This window comes from Lissotriton vulgaris, chromosome 9, assembly GCF_964263255.1.
Source record: "Lissotriton vulgaris chromosome 9, aLisVul1.2, whole genome shotgun sequence".
Classification (NCBI taxonomy): Eukaryota; Metazoa; Chordata; class Amphibia; order Caudata; family Salamandridae; genus Lissotriton; species Lissotriton vulgaris.
Window position 1 is genome coordinate 252,716,004 of NC_141697.1, and position 15,747 is coordinate 252,731,750.

A 15,747-nucleotide genomic window follows, 5' to 3' on the forward strand; every position below is an offset into this window, starting at 1 on the left:
AAATATACTAAGGCCAAGCACTCCCCGATTTACTTAGATTTAATGTACTTATCCACTGCCTTTGTTGAAGTGAACAGAAACAAACTTAAGTTAATGTTTCTGGATCAAGGCGTGGACTCTTCTCTGGTGAATTTTTTGTACTGCCTGCCCTCAGACCTTTCAGCTAAGGTCCATTTAAATTCCTATGGGGAGCTTTCCTCTGCTTTCCTATTGAAGAGTGGTGGGAGGCAGGGGTGTATATTGGCACCTTTATTATTTATTTTAGACATCAATGGCTTAATAGCCCATTATCCACGTCCCACCCAGACATACCCAGAATTGCAGGTTCCCCAATTCCTGATTTACTGTAAGCTGATAATGCGGTATTGTTAGTCCTCTCAAAATGAATTGAGTCATCAGGTGGGCCGTTTTGCTTCTTTTATGCACAATTTGAACTTAAAAACGAAATTACATTTTTTGAGTTTACCACCATCCACCTCTAGTCTTATTACCCACTATGAGTTAAATCAGGGATTCTTAGAAGATAAGATTCAGCTGACACCACTTTTATTATGGGTTAGTATCTAGTCGAACCCATCTGGTGAGCTACGTAAGGACATTATATCTGATTGCCCGATGCTAGACAAGGCTTATTTCATACTTTGGTTGAATTATATATGAGTTACTTTTGGATCCCTTGGCATATCCTGTTGGTTTACCGAACACAGCTGTATTCCCAAAAATGCCAAGATGGATGTGAAAACACTATTTAAGAACTACTGTGCAAATACTCAGCTGGAAAAAGAGCTATCCAAACTTTCGGTGTCGCTTAATTATAGTCTTTTACATATTGATGAAGTCCCTTCATATTTATTTCTGGATTTGTCAAGATGGGACCTGTCATTCTCTTTCGCTTCAGAGCAGTGTTAATCCATTGGTCCCAACTTTTTTCAGAGGAGAACAAAGTTTTCACCTGCCCCTGTAACAATCAATCCCCACAATCATTACTGCACTTTAAGTTTTTTGCAAATTGCACAGCCCAGCACTAAAGCACTTTTTGATTCCTTTGTTACGAAAGCTAGGTTTCTGACGTTGTAGCCCAGCTCTTCTTCATGTACAGTCCCTAAGTTCAACCAAAACTGTTTTTAGCATCTGCACCTTTTTGAAAGCAGCTATTAGGGCTAGACCAACCATGTTGTATTAACCCGTTAGAATTTTATGTGCAGCATGTTTTAGCATACAGACTTTGTTGAAATTATTTGGTTCAATTTTAGGCGATAGTAGGAGCACATAGCGGACCCGATTTAAGGTTTTTTTCCCTTTCCATTCCCCTGTTTAGTTTTTTAAACCTCAGCCACACCCTACACGAGTGTAATGGAGCACAGAAATGTGACTATGACTCGCAACTTGTTGCTCATCCTAAACATGGTTGTTTGATGTATTGAGAAACTTTTGAAGTTGTTTATGCACTTGTATCCTTTTTACTGTTTTTAATGTAAGATTGTTTTTAAATCTTCGTGTGTGATTGTGGCTACGTGCAATATGTTTATGTACTTTTATGGTTCATTTTTTTATTTGGACGGAATAAAGTTATATTGAATTGAATGTATCAGTTTGCGAGGCAACAGGTGCTCATGTAAGTGCTCTGATGCATACGGGTCGAGTTCGCGCTACATAAAACTCCCAATAATATTTTTAAAAAGAACACTGTGAGAATACTAAAGAAGTACTTGGGACTGGATTACGAGCGCCATGGTGTTGGTGCGTTACTTGTCGAACCCCATAGGTGCTGCCACTCCGGCGACCGCTATGAATAACACCAACTGTAAACTTCCCTGTGAACATAATAGACTCCATGCCGATTTTGGTGTTTACGTCATTAAAATCTGCAAGTTCCTGAGTGACATTGCTTTTTCGTGTCTGGTAAATCTCGATACGTTTGAGCTGCTGAAATGTACGGGGGGGGGGGGGGGAGTGGGGGGTGGTAGCGGGTAGTTTTTCACGCGTAACTCATAATTTAGACCGGTGTGCCAACCGGGGTTTGCACCAAGTGCCAGAATTTATGAAAGCCCGATTCAAACGCTGGGGGTTGTACTTCTATTTGATTAGCTGAAAATGAAAAGCAGAGATCGGGATTAACGTCAGACTATATCGCCCTGTGTCAGTGCGTCAACCACGCGACTCCTGAACGTGGTACGGCCTGAAGGAGGGGACGCTGAAGTTCGGCAGTAATATTACAATTAAACCGCCTCCCCATGCGCCGAGGCAAATAGCCAGACTTTTCGAAAAATGAAAAGACACCTTCCTGTAGTGGTGGTACCAGCACTTTCTCTGCCTGGAAGCGCCTAGTGACGATGCAGTTCGCTGGTGAGCGCTATGTAGGTCTTCTCGTGCACTTGTAGACAGGGTCAGACTGGAACAAAAAATAGGCCATGGCATCAAAACAAAAGTGGTCCCCATTAGCGCACCAGATAGCTAAGAAAGCGGCCCACTTTTTCAAATCTCGGCAGTTTAGAACGTGTGGATATTTTGCAAGGTACGGAAGACTGCGTTGACTTTGGTTTGCTGCAGGCAGTGTCTATAGTAAGTAAAAAAAATGCAAAAAACAGCCCACCTGACCATAGAACAGGCCCAAAAGCCTCTAAAAGACGTCCCACGCACTGCTCTGTCAGACCAGCCCACCGGGCACCGCCTGATTGCCTCCGAACCTGCTCGTACACCTGTGACATTGGCAGGGAGCTTTGGTGCTTCTGGGCGCCTCTCCTATTCCCTGAGTGCGTCACCTGGTCAGTAACATCTGCTTAGTGTCAGCACAGGGTCCCGTAGGTATCCCAGTGAGATGGGGCCCGAGGAGGAGAGCGTTGGAAGTTCGCAGCGCTGTAGTTCCACCCTGGTACCCAGGCGCTATTTGCAGCCACCTCCGGGGTGCCGATCCCGGCATTGGTGCTGCACCAACTGCCTTGTTTCCCTGCCAGTGCCCACCTGTGGAAGGCCAGCGGGAAGCTGTTGGCGAGCTCTGGTGTGTGGCTGATGCAGGCCCCGCCTTCCTAGTCCGGTCCCTCTCTCTCCCTGTCCCCCGACCTCCCTCCCTTCGCTTCCACCTCTCCCTTTCTCCTCCCTATGATGTCCCTTCTCGCCGTCCATGCTCCCGCCCTCCGCTCCTCCCCGCCTCGATGCCATCCCTCCGATGACTGCACTGATGGATTCATGCTTTTTGGCATCCCTAATCGCTCGGGGGCTGCTGATTGGCTGCCAGCTCTGACCCCGTTCGGGTGGCTTCTCTGGATAAAAGGGGGTTTTGTTGGGGGCTCTTGAGCATTGATGCTGAGGGGACACCTGGGACATACTTCAGGAGGGGCAGGCGGCACAGTAGAGAGGAGGCCAGGACCCGTGTGGAGCGAGAGGCGCAGGTGGCACAGGACGCACCCACCCAACTGTAGAATGACGGGCAAAGAGGGGCAGCTGCTGCCGGAGCCCTTGACCAAGGCCCGGACGCCCCCAGCCGTGCCCCACCCGCCCCGCTGCACCAGCTTCGGCATCCAGGAAATCCTGGGCTTGAACAAGGACCCCCCGGCGCCGCCCAGGCCCGGCCTGGACGCTCTGAGCCCCGGGGCGCACCTGCTGGCGGCCCGCAGCGTGCTGAGCCCGGCGGGCATGGGCATGGGACTGCTGGGGCCCGGGGGCATCCCTGCCTTCTACAGCCAGCCCGGCTTCTTGGAGGTGCTGCAGGACCCCCAGAGTGTTCACCTGCCCACCCTGGGGAGAGGCCCTGGACAAAGAGACAGCAGGGAGACTGGCAGCTCAGGTAACGTCTGACTGAAGGAGTGGTGGGGACCAATCCTGCGGTAGCCCCAGAAATCTATATACCGGAACTCCTTGCCGCCGAAATGTACAGAACCCCTGCGTGCAAACCACACGGACACGCGAAGAATTTACAGTGCACACCCTTCATTAAAGTCACCACCCCCTCGAATTTATAGAACACCCTCCCGTGCAAACGACACGCGCGGCCGCACTCCCTGGATTACAGTGCGCCCCCTTGCATTCCGCATATACTCCTCTCCCCCCCAAATTTCTAACACCCCCTCCGTGCAGACTACACGAGGCCACACTCATAGAATTTAAAGTACACCCCCTTGCACCCGCATGTAGTCACTTCTCCCTACGAATATATAGCACCCCCCCCCCCTGTAAACCACACGAGACTGCACGCCCAGAATTTACAGTGCGACAGGAGCACTCCGAATATATATTAACTCCTCCCCCCAAATGTATAGCATACCCTTTGTGCAAATCACACGAGACCACACGCCCGGAATTTACAGTACACCACCTCGCACCCATTTTATACAGTAACTTCTCCCCCCGAATTTATAGAACACCCTTCCTGTAAACAACACTCTTACAGAATGTACTCAGTGCTTTAAATGGGCAGGTACCCAGTACCTACACTTCTTTAAATCGAAAGGAAGAACACCTCTACTTCTTACCACGGATGCAATACTTTTAATGGGGGAGTAAAGTTTTTTTTTCTGTAGCAAACATGTACTCTGGGAAAAATAAGTAACTACACCTTCGTATTTCCATTTCAAGCACCTAATACACCCCTCTCCCATTTGTAGCGCACTCTCCGTGCAAAATAATATATGCGGCCACACTACCAGCACAATTTACAGTGCACCCCACACATCCAGTAACCCCCTTCCTCTCGCATTTATAGATCATGCTCCGTGCAAACGACACGAGGCCACACTCCAAGAATTCACAGTGCCTGTCTCTTGCACCCGCACATACAGTAACTCCCTCCCCAAAATCTATAGAACACCATCAGAGCAAACAACACGTGGCCACCCGCTCAGAATATGTAGTACAAGCCCCTCACAAATATATCAAGTCCCCAGAATCCACAGTGCACCTCTCATGTACTCTGCAAATGCACGCAGGCCCCAACTACACCCGCAACATGGACCCCAGAATTTACAGCGCCTGGCCACACACACAGCAATAGTGCTCGGCTTTTATAACACAACCGCCCTAATTAGTAATAGTGGGGATCACCATTATACTCACTGTTTTTGAGGGAGTCTATCTTATTGTTAAAGGCAAAACACTCGTTATTGAGGGTTCAGGCACACTGCGAAAGCCAGAATTATTTTATGATTCGGTGCAATATTGGTATGGATGGTCTGTAATGTTGTGAAATATAAAGTAGTATTAATATTGAAGGAGTAATATTGAGGGAATCTCTCACATTGTGAATGGCAGAACACTATTATTGTTATTGAGGGAGCCTGTCATGATGTAGAAGGCAGATCACAATTGTTGCTGAGGGACCCTGTCATATTGTGAAAGGCAGATCCCTATTTATTGTGGGAGCCTGTCACATTGTGAAAGGCAATGAGAGAGCCTGCCTTATTGTGAAGGGTGGCTCACTATTATTATCACTGAAGCAGCTTGTCATATTGTGAAAGGCAGCTCACTATTATTATCACTGAAGCAGCTTGTCATATTGTGAAAGGCAGCTCACTATTATTATCACTGAAGCAGCTTGTCATATTGTGAAAGGCAGCTCACTATTATTATCACTGAAGCAGCTTGTCATATTGTGAAAGGCAGCTCACTATTATTATCACTGAAGCACCTTGTCACATTGTGAAAGGCAGCTCACTATTATTATCACTGAAGCACCTTGTCATATTGTGAAAGGCAGCTCACTAATATTATCACTGAAGCACCTTGTCATATTGTGAAAGGCAGCTCACTAATATTATTATGACTGAGGGACTCTATCCTATTGTGAAAGGCAGAGGAGGGCCGAGAGTCTGGCGAGACGTTGTATGAAGTAAAAAGGTGGCAGAGGGTTGTGCGTGAAAAAATATAGTAATTATAAATATGATAGTATCTGTTTAATACAAATAATATGACGACGCTTGTATTACAAATAATAATATGGAAAGATGTGCGAAGCCGACTGAGGCGGCATAATGAAAAATAGTCATACAATTATATTTATAATAGTGGTTATTATTATTAGTGACGACGATTATAATAACCGTATACGCGATGCACCTTGGAAGACGGATATATAGTTTGGCTGATCCTCACAGGCTGGCCCTGCAGCCCCCGGGGGCTCTTCCCACCACAGGCAGGACCCAGATGCTGAGGGAAAGGAGGGCTCGTATTTTAGCAATGTTTTCGTCCAAAGCTCGGATTCGCACCTGCTTTGCATGCTGTGAGGTGCATCCGTCGCCCCGGCTCCTGTCAGTGAGAGGAGCTCGCGCGCGAGGCGGCCCGGGAGAGACCCGGCTGCACCTGCTGTCTCGTGCGCTTTAAGAAGCCCTGGAATGCGTGTCTGTCGCTTCCTTTTTTAATCTTTCGAATCCAAAAGAAAGTCTTTCGCCAGCGAATTCCCCGTTTTTATTCGATTTTGCCTTTTCCTTGTCAAAGAGAGCCGAACTTGTGGGGAGAGGGAGTTGGCAGTTGGAGGGGAGGGGAAAGGAAGCGCTGCCCTTTCCGAAAAGAAGCATCTTTCCTACATTGCGTTAACTGTGGAGAAAAAACAAATTATTTGCCATTCCAGGTAAATCGAATAATTATTTGCGGGCACTCATTCGTTGAGTTATGCGTAAAGAAGGGGTTTTTCGACTAACGGGGAACATTCGAAGTATTCCTACGATGTATGTGGAATATAAAACGCCAGCGACTGCTTTCAACGAATGAACGCTCGTTTAAAAGGCGGGCTGTCAAGGTCGGATCCGCAGGCCCCAGAGATGGGAGCTCTGGGCAGGGACTCGGAGTCGTCGGTAGAAAATGGAAACCACAAAAGAAGGATTCTATCCCATCTATCTCGTCACCCTGTTTCGTTTTCAGACTGTCCTCCTAACTTTAGTCCTTTTACCTCATTCCCAACTCTCTCTTCGCCCCCCGCCCTCCTCTCTACGTTTCCACTCCCTCTCCCCAGGCCACCATGTATCTCTCCCTCTGTCTTATATGCTTATTTACTCTCCATACTGTATCTTCCTCTTTAACTCGCTCTCTACATGGATTGCCACTCTCCCCTTTCCAGTCTCAGCTCTCTCTCTCGCTCCCTTCAGTCTCCTCTCTCTGTCTCGCTTCCCGTCTCTCCACCCCTCTCTGTATCCCCAGACATCGTCCATCCACGCATTTATCTCCAGGCACCAGCCCTTCTCTTCCTCTCCACTGCCGCCTGCCTGTATGTATCCCCTATGACTAAGGTTGCCACCTGGGCGAATCACCTCAAGCCGGTTTTTGTAGCCCTTATCTGTACATACTTCAAACAGCAAATGTAAATAACAAGCACTTTTACACTGTTCTAGAGCTGTGTGTGTCAATCACCCCTGACTAATAAGTAGAGTAAAGAAAGGCAGAACCGTCACGTTGAAAATAAATAGATAAGATTTTTTTTTTAAGTCCTATTGTATCATGTCAGGGCCTTTCCAGACTCCCCAATACTTCAACAAATGGCCGGTATTTTTGTCTTGTAAAGGTGGTGGTAACTACCTCTTACCCTCTGGCTTTCTGCCTCTCTCACTGTCTTCACCTCCCCCTCGAAATATATATTGCATTATGGTCAGACTTCCACCCTCACACCTCTCTCAGCAGGATCCCCCTTCCAACTCTCCTCTCTTTTTCTGTCTTTAGCAGCCTCTACCCCTCTTCACCCTCACCTCTCCCTCTTCAACCCCTCTCTATCCTGTCTCCAGCCGCTTCCTCATTTCCCTAGCAGCCACTACCCCTTTTCAGCTTCGGCGCTCCCCTCTCTAGACATGATCTACTATTTTTCTCTTGAACCACTCTCCTCCCTATCTCTAGAGCCAACCTCCACCCTCGTCACCTCCAATTCTATATCCATGGGCAGCCTTCAACCCTCTTGGCTTTCAGCATTTACCTCCTCTCCTGAACGTTTCGTGGCTGACCCCCTCCCCTTTATCCCCATGATGATTCCTTCGTTTCCCACCCTGCTCGTGCTTAGCCCCGGCCCCCCGCTCCTCCGGGGGGAGGAAGAGTTCAACACGTACACACCGGAGAAACAGAAACAAGGTGTGTGTTTCCTGTCTCTAAACCCGCCTTTCAGTCCCGCGAGCTCCGCCCCTTCCTTGTTTCTCACAGGGCACTGCCTGTCTTTTTACAGAGCCCTGTGTTTCTTGCTCACAAGAAGCACGAGGCACTGGGGGCACCCGCACCCCTTCTCTATGAGCACAGGACCCGGACTGTATAGTTTGACAGGATCCGACCTCTCTTAGGCACCTGTCCGAGTTCTTGAACATGGCCTCAAAGTGACACTGGTAACCACAGACCGGCTGACAGCTTTTCCTTTCCGTAACTTGGCTGCCTTTTGGAGAGAATGAGGATTTCTATGTTGTTGGGAGATAAAATAGCACACGTAATTTTCATTAATCCCCCTTTCTTGAGTCATTTTCGGACGACTTCATCCCAGATTAGATTATTCCCCCAACACACCATCGGCATGTCATGTTTTAGCTTCCTCCCATTGTGATTTTCCTCATATGACATTTTTTAAAATTCATTCGTTCATTCAATGTACTGTACGTAACACGATGTCGTTCACATTTTTTTCCATTTGTCGCAACATATTTTGTGTCTTCTCCGTCTTTGCTCATCTTATTTATTTTCTCTTGAATTTTTGTTTTTGTTTCTCTCATTGATATTCTTTTGTATATTAACCTGCTTCTTTCATTTGTGTTTTTATTCATTTCGTTTTCTTTCGAATATTCCTTTTGTTCTTTCTTTTTCCTTAATTTCTTCTTCCATTTTGTTCTTTGTTAGTTTCTTTATAGATTTCTTTCTTCCTTAATTTATCTCCCTCTTCCTTCTTTTTCAATTAGTATCTTAGAGATGTTCTTTTTTTTTCCTTTCCTCTTCTGCTCTATACTTAAATCTTTTTTTACCCATGTATTTTTCCAGATGTTTCTAAATTTCGTTCCTTGGTTCTTTCTACCTTTTGTATGTACTCAGCTGTAGTCCATTTCTTTCATTCGGTCTTTGTTCCGCTTGTTTTTTAATTGCTATCTTGCCCACTCTCTTTCCTAATTTTTTCCTTTCTCCTTTTTCGATTTGGATATTTCTCATTTTTTGTCTGCTTTTACTTTTTTACGCAACTATTGTGCAATTACTCCGCTTTATTTTGGTTTATTGTTCAGTTATTTTCGGCATATCTTCTGTGTTTCCTTCCTTCCCTCCCTCCCTTTCTCTCTTCCTTTTAAAAAAAATCTTTTTCTTTCCTTCATATTGACAACTTACACTGTTTGCTTTTTCTTTTTTCTCTATATTCTGTTTTTGACTTCCCATTTTTAATATTCTTTTTGACTTCCTCCCCTTCGTTTGTCTTTCTTCTTTGCTTATTTCTGTTTAGTCATTTCCTCTTCCCCCTTACGTTTGCTTTGTTGATTATTGAAGTTCCTCTATATCTCTGTTTCGTTCTCTCTTAGTCTCTCTTCGTCCTGCTTGTTCTCCTCGTCTTTTCTCGTCTGGTGAGTCCTTAAACTACTTCTAGACCTCTCCGTTCCTCCAATGCACACTTAACTCTGCTACCCAAGATCAAGAAAGCACGATCAGGAGGCCGGCGTTTCTCATACAACGCCTCCAAACTATGGAACTCCCTTCCCCCTGACATTCGTGCACAGCCGAATCTTTCGGCTTTCCGAAAATCTCTGAAAATCTGGCTGTTCCCGTGATAACCCCTTACGATTCCATCTGTACTCATTCAGCGCTGGGACGCTCACGGGCAGCCATGCACTTTAGAAATCCAGTACATTTAACATTTAACATTTTCTAAGAACTGAATCTATGCACCTGTTACCACAGGTATTATTTACTTTTATCCTCTTCCAGGGGTGATAATTCCTCAGGTCCGTGGTCAGTCTTTGGTTATGGGATAAGGTTTGTTGGCCAATGATGCACGCCAGTACAGTAACTCCTTTCGGGGAGGGGAAGATCAGCATAAAACATATTAATACTTAGAAGTTTGTCAACAGACACTGCCTCACTTCTATTTAAGGGATTATTTCAAAATTTATGGGTCAATGTAGGAGTTTGAGGTAACAGAGTCTTGGTGGAAATTGCTGATCAGAGGCGATTGAATGAGGGTAAAAGTATGGTGGTGGGAATGATTGATGGTCAGAGGTGCACCACTGGAACATAGAAAGTTGATGAAAACGATCTGGTGGTGAGAATGATAGCTGTTGAGAGGTGGGGGTATGAAGATATAGAGAGTGATTAAAATGGTAGATGGTTCCACGTGGGCAATAAAGGCAGACAAAGTGATTGATAGAGGAGCCTGATTTGTGGACATATGATGACTGGTGAGAACAGTGGAATGAGGCATTGGAATAGGGCACAGAATGGCGGCGAACATGATTGAGGGTCAACAGTGAGGTATGATGAAATAGAAATGGTCAGATGAGGGGGTATGGAGACATATAACGGTGGTGAAACAGATGTCCAGAGCAGTGAAATGAGGACATTGAATGGTGGTGAAAATTAATTCTCACAGATGTGGAATGAGAATATATAAAGACAGCGGTCAGAGGGGGGGAAGGAGGACGAATGAAATTGATGAGAATGATTGATGGTCAGAAGAGGTAATATGGGGACATAGAAAGGTGGCGAGAATGAATGAGGTCAGAGGTGGAGTGTGAGGACAAAGAAAGCAATGAGAATGATGGGTGAGGAGATAACATGGGGACATAGAATAATTGAGCATCAGAGGTGTGATATGGGCCACAGAATCGTGGCGAGAATGATTGATGGTTGGAGGAGGGCTATGGGGAAGCACAATACTGGTGAGGATGATTGATAGGCAGTGTGACATAATGGTAGTGAATTTGATAGACAGAGCAGGAAGTTTTAAGGAGACAGATTGGTGGTAGAAATATTGATGGTCAGAGGTGGGGTATAGGACATAGATTAGTGATGTACTTGATGGTCAGAGGCAGAGAATGGGGACATAGAATGATGGTGGAAATATACATGGTCAGAGGCGGTGTTTGGGGGGCATAGAGTGGTGGTGAAAACTTTGGTCATAGCAGGGAAATGGGGTCAATAAATGGCGGTCACAGTTACTGATGGTAAGATGGGGTTATGGGTACATATAAAGTTGAAGAGAGAGGTGTGGCGCCGAGGCTAGGGCGACTGACTCCGGAATCTGAGGATCACGGTTCGATCCCCAGCAGCAGATTAGCCCAGCACCATGTGACTCTGGGCAATAGCTTGCTTAATCTTCCCGACGGCCCCCAGCGCCTATAGACCCTTACGGGCGATTGTGCGTTTACAAATGTGGATTATTATTGCTGCTCAGAGTTGGGGTAGAAGGAAGGAAACAAGGTTTCCTCCATTTTTCGATTCAAAAATATTGTTTGACCACAATATTGTATTCCAACCGGTGCTTAATTTGAAAAGAAAGAAGTGCCAGGCACTTGTCTGAAGGCCACTGCGGCATGCACCACCCATTTCTCCCATTAGCACTGCCAATGACAGTACAGTCACTGCGAGCCGTTACATTCTGACGAGGGTGACAATTTAGACATGACTAATAATACCTGCCACCCAAACTATTCTTGTAGCTTTGGGTGGCAGGTATTAGTAATCTTAATGTATATTTAATTATTAAACAACAGCTGTTGTGCTCTTCAGAACAATAAGACAAACAGCGCCCCATACATAGCCTCTGTTGACAATAAAGGAGGGCCAGTGCCGAGCCCTGGAAACCACCTGCTCAAATTAAGCACTGAGACCAACTATCTTGGCTCAGGACCGGACTGGGAACCACAACTGGCCCCGGCAAAGTGCTCGGCCGCCCCCCCCCCCTTCCCACTCGATGGAGGGGGGGGGGGGGGGCTGCCGAGCTCTTTACCGGGGCCAGTTTTCGGCTGATTTTGGTACAGGGCCGATTTTGCAGCTATGCTGCAAAAACTGCCCTGTAACAAAAACGGCCCCCAGGGGCCCAAACCCGCCCCCACCCGTGTGGCGCACCGGGGGATTGCCCGGTGCCCGCTATGGTCAGTCCGGCCCTTTCTTGGATACAAAAATATCGTGGACAGAAATAGTGAAGATACGTTTGTATTATTTACCAATTAAAAAAATTGATGTTTAAAATATAATTTAACATAATATTGTTTTTTACTATGTTGTTTTATTGTACTGTTATGCTTTTATTTCATTACTTCTTATGAAATTTATTTGTAATTATTTTAACTAACATAGATGGGTAGTTAAAAAATTATATATATATATAAATTAAAATTGATTGATTTGATACTTTCTTATTTGCTATTCATTAGTTTACATGTTTAAAACATTTTTTAATTATTCAATTTTAATGTCAGATTGTGGGTTTTTGGAATTTGGTTGACTAGTGTAATTTAAAACAAAACATTAATGTTAATTAATTATTATTTTAATCATTTATTTACTTACATGTTTAATAATGTTTTATATTATTTAATCAATAAAAATTTCTGAGTGTGGGTTTTATTAGGGCATTGGGTGGGTAGTGCTTGATTAAAATATGTTTCAATTGATAAAATAGTTGAATGTATTAGTAATGCAATTTTTTTATCTATATGTTTAACTGTCTAATTTATAAAAATGTTTGCATATGTTTTTGTAAACTATAATTTTAGGAATTTTTATCTATGGTGTATTGGATAGGTATTGTTATTTGTAAAGGTAAATACATTATGGTTACATTTTTAATATTTCCACATTTTAATGTTTAATTTTTAAAATATTTTTATTGTTTTTATATATGGCGTATATGGGGAAAGGAGAAAAAAGATTTTTTGTTAAAAAATACTTAAAATATAAATAAAAAAGCTATAATGTTTTTTATCATAAACGATTTTGTTACTTTTCTTGTTAGGTTTTTATGTCAAGTTGGGAGTGGTTGGTTGAGGGATATTATTTTAATTATTATTTATATATGACAGAAAATAATATGGAATTCAGATATATTTTCTATTTTATTTAATCTTTACTAGATTAAAGATTTTACAATTGTGTACATTCATGAAATCGTGATTAATCTTGATGTATTTTATTCGTTTGTATTGCATGTTATGTTAAAAATGCTTGTTACTGCACACGTTCACCAATTGGTTTCATGGCGCTCAAAGACAAGTGGGGGGACTCTGGGGTGAAAGAGGCTAGTCGTAAGCAAGACGGAACAGGTGTATCTTCAGAAGTTTTCGGAAAGTGATATAGTCAGGAGCAAGGCGAATGGAGAGGGGAAGAGAGTTCCAAGTAGAAGGGGCAAGAAAGGAAAAGCAAGCGCCACCGTGTTTCTTACGTTTAAACCTAGGGGTGATCAAGAGGTTTTGGGCAGAGGACCTAAGGTGTTGTGACGGGACATGGGGGTGGAGACTGAGAGAGATAAACGCAGGAGCGGGAGTGGACAGAGATTTAAAGACGGTGCAACCCATTTTGAAAATACAGCTGGAGCCGGTGAAGGTGATATGCAGGGATCCCCACGTACAGACAGTTGGCGTAATCGATACATGAGGTGACCAGGGCCATAATAACTAGAATGAGAGCCTCCGGGGATAGATACCTGCGGATTTTCCCAATTCTACGGAGATGATAGAAGCAGGCCGAGGTAACCGCATTGATTTGGGGCCTCATCGAAAGGTCACAGGAGATGATGACGCCGAGGCTTTTCACAGTATTGACGGGGCAGGGGGCGGGACCAAGGGCCGAGGGCCAAAAGTTGGAACTCCAGGGGTTCGAGGACCCACCTATCAGAACCAGCTCGGTCTTGCTGGGGTTGAGCTTCAGCTGGCTGAAGTTCATCCACTCATAGATGGTGAGCATTATAGTTTGAAAGTTAGAGCAAGAAAGAGGGGAAGAGTCAATGGGAAAGATTAGTTGCAGATCATCTGCGTAGTTAAAAATAGTAACAGAGGAGTGACGAAGAGAGACAAGAAGAGGCTGCATATATAAGTTGAAGAGGAGAGGGGACAAAGCAGAACCTAGGGGGACACCACAGGAAAGTGAGATTTGGGGGGCAGAAAAAGAGGACAGCTGGACCGATTGGGAGTGGTGTTGGAGGAAAGACCCAATCCATGACAGGGCAGGGCCCTGGACGCCCGCATTTCTAACACGGTCGATCAAGATGTCATGATCGACCGTGTCGAAAGCGGCCGAGAGATCTAACAACACCAGGGCCTGGGCCAAGTTCTTATCCGCCCCCTGTCTCAATGTGTCCATGACCGCTACCACCACTGCCTCCATAGAATGGGCCGGTCTGAAGCCTGCCTGCTGATCATCTAGGAAATGGGATCCCTCAATGAAGGCGCTAAGGCAGCGGGTGACATAGGTCTCCAGTACCTTGCCCAAGTAGGGGAGAAGGGAGATGGGTCGATAATTCCCCAAAACAGTGGGGTCAGATACAGGTTTTTTTAGGATGGGTACTACCACTGCTTTTTTGAAAGCATCGGGGACAGAGCCTGTGGCGAGGGAGCGATTGAGCAGGTCGAGGGGAGGGCTTGGGCAAGCCATGAAAGCGTCTCTTAGAATTTGGGGAGGGCAGCAGTCATGGGGGGAGCCAGAACTGACTGCCTGTAGAAGAGAGAAGAATACATCTAGGGAAATGGAGGGAAATTCGTACAAACTGCAAGGATTCGGGGGAGGGAGGACACTGACATGGGAAAGGGAAGGGGGGGATATTGTTTTTGATAATGGAAATCTTATCTATGAAGAATGAGTTGAGGGAGTCACACAAAGCCTGCGAGGGTTGGGGCTGAGCCGTGACACGGTCAGGGAGGGAAAGTTCGGCAACAATAGAAAAGATCTCCTTAGTTTTTGATGCAGAACTGAGGATTTTTTGAGAATAGTAAGAAGATTTGGCCGAGATAATTGATTTTTTATAAGATTTTAGTAGGTCAGTGAAGTTGATTTTAGATGAGGGGTCATAATTGCGCCTCCAGCGGCGCTCGGCTTGTCTAAGAGATAGCTTGTCTGCCTTGAGTTGTTCGGTGAACCAGCGCTGGGCGTCGTGTGGGCGTTTGGATTTAATGGTTTTCACCGGAGCAACCACATCGCTGGCTTGTGACAACTATTGATCCACTATGGAGGTTTGAAGATTCAGGTCAGAGTGGTCGCTGGGGAGAGTAGTGGCGAGGGTTGAATGAAAAAGGGAGATTTCAGCGTGTTTCCAATTATGTGCCGAGAAATTTGATACTAGTGGAGGGCGGGTGGGTAGCGATAGTTGCAACGAAAAAGAAATGAAAAAGTGGTCAGACCAAGTGCAAGGGTAGACAAGGGGGGAAGAAATATCCAAATTGGTTGTCCATAGCTGATCAAGGATATGACCCTTGTTATGGGTAGCAGTGGAGATATGTTGGAAAAAATTAAGACCAAGTAATAGATTTGTGAATTCGGTTGATGAGGCAGTTTCTTGGGGATCTAGTGGCCAGTAATTAAAATCGCCTATGATCAAAATCCTGGCTGAGTTGATGGCCAACTGAGAAATAAGATCACCAAATAAGGAGGAAAAAGAGGGCATATTAGCGGGGGGCGGTAGACTAAAACACAGGTGAAGGAAATTTTAGGAGACATGAATTTTAAAGTTAGTAAGTCAGAATGTAATATGGGAGTAGTAGTAAGGGAGGTGAAATGTAGTTTGGAGCGAATAATGGCGGCAACACCACCACCCGGTCTACCAGAGGTCCTGTTAGATTGAAGAATGTAGAACCCTGTAAGGATGGCATTTGAATACCTAATATATGTAGT

General features: G+C 45.1%; 1 protein-coding gene across 2 annotated transcripts in view; it reads left to right on the plus strand.

Annotated features, from left to right (window-relative positions):
* Positions 1 to 3,314: 3,314 nt before the first annotated feature.
* Positions 3,315 to 15,747, plus strand: part of VSX2 (visual system homeobox 2) — a 113,205-nt gene continuing 100,772 nt past the window's right edge. For both annotated transcript variants that reach the window (XM_086936608.1, XM_086936609.1), the window contains exon 1: positions 3,315 to 3,784. In XM_086936608.1, the coding sequence (XP_086792734.1) occupies positions 3,421 to 3,784 (364 nt within the window). In that variant the 5' untranslated portion in view covers positions 3,315 to 3,420. The remainder of the gene's footprint in view (positions 3,785 to 15,747) is intronic.